General features: G+C 46.2%; 2 protein-coding genes across 2 annotated transcripts in view; both read right to left on the reverse strand.

The window, feature by feature from the left end:
• The window catches only part of LOC106516082 (testis-expressed sequence 264 protein), a 59,664-nt gene extending 57,219 nt beyond the window's left edge, over positions 1-2,445 (reverse strand). Inside the window, exons 1-2 of the mRNA XM_014006268.1 lie at positions 2,402-2,445; positions 2,060-2,302 (exon numbers count right to left, since the gene is read on the reverse strand). Of these exons, the coding sequence (XP_013861722.1) occupies positions 2,060-2,302; positions 2,402-2,425 (267 nt within the window). The 5' untranslated portion in view covers positions 2,426-2,445. The remainder of the gene's footprint in view (positions 1-2,059; positions 2,303-2,401) is intronic.
• Positions 2,446-2,504: 59 nt separating this feature from the next.
• Positions 2,505-5,608, reverse strand: LOC106516080 (uncharacterized; the record flags this gene model as incomplete). Its single annotated transcript, XM_014006264.1, is given in 5 exon segments — positions 2,505-2,591; positions 2,696-3,257; positions 3,346-3,591; positions 3,670-3,987; positions 5,447-5,608. Coding segments are annotated over 4 exon segments (975 nt in total). The 3' UTR covers positions 2,505-2,556.
• Positions 5,609-6,757: the final 1,149 nt, after the last annotated feature.

Consider the following 6,757-nt stretch of genomic DNA (forward strand, 5'->3'; position numbering starts at 1 on the left):
ATATTCCTCCATGTTAGCAAAGTATTACTTAGCTATTAGACTATCAATCATCTCTTTGTTAAATGCTGGTAAATAACAAAATAATATTATAAATTCTAGATTTATTTTGAACCAAAGTAGAAACAATAATAAAATAAAAAATATTTTGGAGTATGAATGGTACTTTTTAAATATCTTTGAAAACCCTGTCCTGATACCTGTCTGGTTTCTCAACAACAACATGTGATCCAGTCATGTGATTTAACCTCCATCTTTCTGTGGTTAATTCTCTGAGACTCTGTTACAAATTATGTCAAAAGTAGAGACTTCAAACTATACACCAGTTTTTAAAGACTGCTCCACTTCAAAAATAATAGTCATAATTTCTCCTTACCTGAGGAAAGTCTGCAGTATGACTCCTGCTGCTGTAGGCTATCTGGTCTGTCCCATCCCTGACCTTGTTCTTTGTAACTGTGGTAATGAAGATTTATTCTAAATATGTGGAAAGCAGCCAGCACAACTTCTGCACAGAAATGAAAGACGACTGGGTTAAGCTCGTCATCCACGAAGTCATTTCCCGAATCGGAAGCTGGAATCGGAAGCTAATTTCAGCTTCGTTTGGCAAGGGATGTAACAGGTAACAACAACTAATCATGTTAACTAGCTAAACATTATATAATGTGTAACTCATCATTTAGCTAACATTATCTGCCTCCAACAGCATGACTCCACTTACATGGTTCGTTTGGTAAAAACTGTGTGAAGTTTTAGTTGCTCTTTACACCGAAAGGCTCTGCTCAGCACAGTACCTCCTATCCGTCATCTCATCTGCAGGACTAGCTTGCTCATGCTGCGTTCAAAGACGGCTCAGAAAAATGCATTACCATATGTTAATAATGGATAAAACAGTTGTTATGGCTGAGAAAAGTGCGGGGACAGAGAGCGCAGATGCAGGAAGTGCGGGGAGACATGTCCACGCATATCCCGCATCCGTTGTGTCCGTGCCTTCACTGCCCAGGGCCCTTTGGAGACCGTGGGCCCCTGGGCAGTTGCCCAATTGCCCATATGGTTAATCCGGCCATGCCCAGGGCCCTTTGGAGACCGTGGGCCCCTGGGCAGTTGCCCAATTGCCCATATGGTTAATCCGGCCTTGTACTCCAGAAGCTGCCAGCTCACGGACTTTTTTTTTGTCCCGAGCAGCTGATCCACATCAGTGCTGATATATCCTGCCACAAAATCCAACTGCACACGGTCAATTTCAGGTAAAGATCTCCAGTCCGTCTGTTTCGGTTTTCAGTGGGAGACGCGTCAAATGACAAAAAGTTCAGATATTTGAACTCTGGCGGCGGCTGCTTCCGCAGCACCACATGCACAAAAAATGCTCTGCGCCCCTTCCGTCTTCCTTGTGCGCCACCCAAAACGTACGTGACACGACGCACGACCCCTAGAGGTATGTCCACCACAGACTTTGCATGTAAAACAGCTGCTCCAGCTGTGAAGATGACACCCCACCCAGTGAAAAAACTCCAGTAAATAGATTGAAAGGTTAGTGCTCTGTTTGTGCTGGTTTGTGCCGTTAAATTTTTCATTTGTGCTGCTTTCGTTTCTGAGTTATTAAAGATTATAGTTTTAGGTCATCCAAAGGTCACCAGCACCCCGTCTCGCTCCAAAACAAACCAAAGTGGTCTACTTTTTAGTGCTCTGTTTGTGCTGGTTAGTGCTGTTAAAATGTTCGTTTGTGCTGCTTTCGTTTATGAGTTATTATGAATTATAATTTTAGCCAATGACATCATCAGCACCCCATCGGGCTCTCCAGCACTGCCTCAAGTACAGCCACGTAGTCTGTGTGGATGAGGGACCAGCGGGTCCTCATGATCCCACTGACCCGTGTGGCTGCAGGATGCAGGCGACAGAGCTGGCTGCAAATGGCCTCCACCAGGCGGCTGGTGTCTGGCCAGTTTGCAGGGCCCGAGTTCACTCCAAGTAGGCAGCTGGAAGACGTGAGAAGAGAAGGCAGGGTGTTAGAAAAATAAAAGAGGCAGATGTTGAAAAAAATAGATCCTTTTAGAATAAAGCTAACCGTTGGAGGCTTTGTTTGCCTGGACAGGCGGTGTTCTTCCCCTTCGCTGCCTTGAAGCACCCCTTGATCTGCCTCTCCTGGTATCTGGAATTTGTCTCGCTCCGACATGCGCTGCCAGAGCGAGAAGAGCCGGTCCACCCTGGACTCACTGATACCGTCCAGGCTCCTGACCTCCACCAAGGCCTTGGCCAGCCTGAGAACATGTTGGCATCCTGGCTGGCCATCAGGACCTTGGACTTCCTCCTGAAACCAGATGTAGACAAGAAATAATGCCGTGAGTTAAAACACATAAAAATAAAATCAACTGACAGGAAATTTATTTTTAAAGATATCAAATCTTACAGTAAGGTGTGTCACGTTTATCATCTGAAGACCAAGCACCCTTTGGCTCTTCTAGTTGAGGGCATGTTTGAGGTGGTCACTRTAGGACAGCAGAGACATCTTCCCCTCAGCTGCACTCACAGGCGCCGCAGCCACTGCGCGGTCCTCGTTCCACCTCACCACTCCATCCACAAGGAACGCCTGGAAGTAGCTGGCACGAGCAGATGTTCCCGAAGAACCCATTTATTAATGAAGAACCATGAAAACACACTGAGCCTGTAACGGTGAGGCGTGGATCAAAGGAGCTGCATTTACCAGGGATGAAGCGGTTCAGGTGGAGGTGGAAAGACTCCAGGGAGTTGGAGCCCCTCGCGCAGCAGTACACTGGGAGGCTGACGCCGCCTTTAGTCAGCTTCCCGGTCTGCATGTACAGCTGCACGCCTGGTGGGTCCTGGATGCAGCTGAGGTGGCGTCTCTGCGTTGTCCAGATTTCCTGGATGCGAAGATCGTCCAGCAATGGGATGTTCAGTGTGTTCCTCCCTGCCGGTCCACTGAAGGTGTCCAGGAGGTTCTGGATGAGGATGGCTGTGTCCTCCGCCCGAGGTGTGCGGCGGCGACAGTGGAGCCTCCACTCCTTCTTGGATATCCTCTGGATCACCTCAGTGTTGCTCAGGTCCACCAGCCCATGCTTCCTCCCCAGCTCAGTCCGCTTGGCGTCGGTCAGACGGCGGGCATCTCCAGGGTCCACCTCGAAGATGCAGTGAGACAGCTGCCTCATGAAAGTGGGGTAGAGCTCGTGGCTCTCGCAGGTGACACCTGCAGAGAAACATCTCATCAGGTGCCAGATGTCGAGGCGAACCACGAGGTTTCCCCACTCCTAAGAGAGATAGAGAGAGATCAGTGAGAGTTTGATGAAGATGTTACAGAAATTTCAGATGAAAACCTGAGATCAGCTCAGTTCCTACATGAAACAGGACAGCTGTCTTCGACACGCCGTCTCTGTTGCAGCAGTCTCGATCAACGTAGAGGATCTTGGGGGGAGGTACCTCGGCGTCTCGATACTGCCTCATCAGTCCGGCCGCCATGGCGCTCAGGCCCTCAGACGCCTCCGAGCAGATGAAGACGCTGTTGAGGACCTGGCCGTACTCGTTACCGACATTGGTAACCCAGGCGGCCATGTCAGAGGCGGCACCAGCGAGCTTCGTCGTCACCTGAATAGAGACGTGTTTGTGTGAGCGAGAGAGAAAACCTAGTTTACAAACATCTACAGTGGAAGCAGAGTTTCTCACCTTCTTGGTTGAATCCATCTTTAGTATGGATCCAAAGGTGGACGTGATCCGGGCCTTGTAGTCCTCTATGTGCGTTAGGATGTCGTAGCCATAGACGGTCAGCAGCCAGACCAGTGACGGCACAGGGGGCATGGGTGGAAAAAAAACCGCCCCACAGAGCACAAGGCCAGGAACTGCTCGCAGACAATGAGGTAGTGGATGGATCTCCGCATCCAGGAATCTGTGTGCTGCTCCCGCATTGTGTTGAACAGCTGGTTTGCACTGTTGCCCAGAGTGCGAGACCTCAGCTGTTCAACCACCTTCAGGTCGCAGGACAGCCTGCAGCAATAAAGCAGGTCAGAATATAAAATGATTAGTTTAAAGGGATCCCCGGTTAGTTGTAACATTAGACTTTATATGATAAACATATACTTTAACTGTAAAATAAACACTGTAAAAATGCTTTAGGATGTTCAGTTTTTTATCATTTTTAAACTAAAAGTTTAAAAATACAGTATATTACATGGATGGGGCCATTTTATTTACAAGCAAAGCATTCTGGGAAATTGATGACATCAACTAGGTCATCGGCACGAGGCTGCTAGTGAGCTGTATCAGCCCTGAAGGTTAATCTTGGACAATATCTGATGTCGACTATTTTAAATGAAACCAGAGAGCGTTGACAGAGAGGAGAAGGTAGAAATGACTCAGCCTGTAACTGAAAATAAGGATGGAGGACAACAGAGCTGCTTAATGGAAGAAAACCCTCAGCTTAGCCTGTTAGCTTTAGCATTAGCCCCGATGCTATCACCATATATATATGTATTAGCTCAGCGCTACACATTCTCCTCTCGTCACTGATGCCCTCCATTCACATGAGAGGAACGCAAAAATGACTCAGGTGCAACTGAAAATATGGATGGAGGACCTCAGTTTAGCTTGTTTGTCGCGCTAGCGCCGAGCTAATACATATTAGGCAATACAGTGTCAGTGCTTGCACAAAGGCTAACAGGCTAAGCTGAGGATCTTCTTCCATGAAGCAGCTCTGTTGTCCTCCATCCATATTTTCAGTTMCAGGCTGAGTCATTTCTACCTTCTCCTCTCTGTCAACGCTCTCTGGTTTCATTTAAAAGAGCCGATCGTCAGATATTGTCCAAGATTAACCTTCAGGGTGGATATAGCTCGCTAGCAGCCTCGCACCGATGACCTAGTTGATGTCATCATTTACCCAGAATGCTTTGCGTGTATATAAAATGGCTCCGTCCGTGTTAAAATATATTTTTAAAAATTTACAAAACTGAAGAGCCTACAGTATTTTTACAGTCTTTATTTTACAGTTAAAATATATGTTTATCAAATAAAGTCTAATGTTACAACTAATCGGGGATCCCTTTAACGAGCCGATGTGGAAGGACTAAAACATTTATAATAACCTCCTTAAATTCAAAAACGCATCATTAATTCTAAAGGGAAATTAAATGTTAACAAATCATTAAATGTATTTTAAAAATAATAATTAAGTAGTGAAATTTTTGATGTTAATTTCAATAAGTTTTAYAATAAAATGGCCTTTAATTATTTTGTGTCAATAATTACTAAAAGGTAAACTAAAGGGACATTTCATTGGTCAGATGTGCATTTCATAATTCAGTGGCTTATGTATTTAGTTACTTTTGACACTCTAAACAGGTGCAAATGAAAACAGAGAAGTCCAGCTGTTTCTCTATGTAAGGCTTTTAGGTTTAAAAAGTTCAAAAATAAAACTAAAAAGAAAACAGTTGTTGAGGTTGTGTCTTACTTGTATGTGAGTACAGCAGGAAACAGGCAGCTGTAAGTGAGCTGCAGCTGTTTGATGATGCCCTGTGACCACCCTCCGACCTTCTTCTTGCACCGACGGCACTCCTGGTACTCCATGGCCATGAGGTACAAGCCGTCGATGTCAAGGACCCTCCGGATGGTCCTGTGCCTTTGTCAGGGACCTGGTGCACAAAGGCTGGGGGCTGGTCAGCTGCAGGCGCCACATCCTTTGAGGCATCCACAGGAACAGCCAACATGCAAAGAAGGGGCCGGAGGACACGGGAGTCTGGTTGTAGACCAGCCGGGGCTGTGGAGGGTACCACCAGAGACTGAGGTCAGCGGTGAGGCGAGACCTCCCCAGGTGGTCCCTGACGAACAGCGTCCGGCCAATCCACTCCTGCTGCTCTGTGCTGAGAGCTGACCGCCAGGACTCAGGCAGCAGCTGCAAAGAAGTTGACAGTTTTAACATCAGACTGAACCTGTTCCAGTAAACATCCGTCCCCTCGCCACCACGTCACAGCAGATTTGATTGGTTGTCGAGACGCGGCGAGCGGCGACGTTCAGATAAAGTTCAGATTTTTCAACTCGAGCGGCGGCAGCTGCCGCGAGCACAGCATGCTCGGAAAACGCTCTGCCGCCCCTTCCGCGCCGCTCATAACGCGCGTGACGCGACGCACAACCCCTTGAGGCGCGTTCGCCATAGACTTTGCATGTAAACTGGCAGCTCCTGCCGCTCAAAACGCTCTCGGTGTGAACGAGCCATCAGTCTCTCCACACTACATTTGAACTCTGTTGTACCCTGTGTCTTGTGACACAGGGTACAACAGGGTGCCTCATTTATACAGTATATTAACAACCATTCTGTCATCTTAGCAAGATTTGATACAAGGTCAATGGAAAACACAAAGATAAACACAAGTGATATCTAAGAATGATTATTGTTGTTAGCAAATCTTGTTCTTTTAATCATTCTGTCTGCAGATGAGCAGAATGTCATGAAAACCTAGGTCATTAAAGGATGTCATGAATAACTAGCTTAAACATAAAGTATTAGTTCTATTAAACTCCCCCATCTGATCATTAAATCACCAATTAAATGATCAAAAAAACAAAAAAAACTCTTTAAAACATGTCAACATAAACCTAAGTACAGTATATGTACTTTTCTAAAATCCTAACCACAGTAATTCAATTTTTATTCCTCCCACAGTAATTACTAACCCCAAAACTTAGTTATCACACAAAAGTCTTTGGATTGTCTTGAACACAAACAAGATTGTCTGTTTTGATGTGTCGAAGGGTCAGAGGTGGT

Source organism: Austrofundulus limnaeus, unplaced genomic scaffold, assembly GCF_001266775.1.
Source record: "Austrofundulus limnaeus strain Quisiro unplaced genomic scaffold, Austrofundulus_limnaeus-1.0 Scaffold35, whole genome shotgun sequence".
In the NCBI taxonomy this organism is placed as follows: domain Eukaryota; kingdom Metazoa; phylum Chordata; class Actinopteri; order Cyprinodontiformes; family Rivulidae; genus Austrofundulus; species Austrofundulus limnaeus.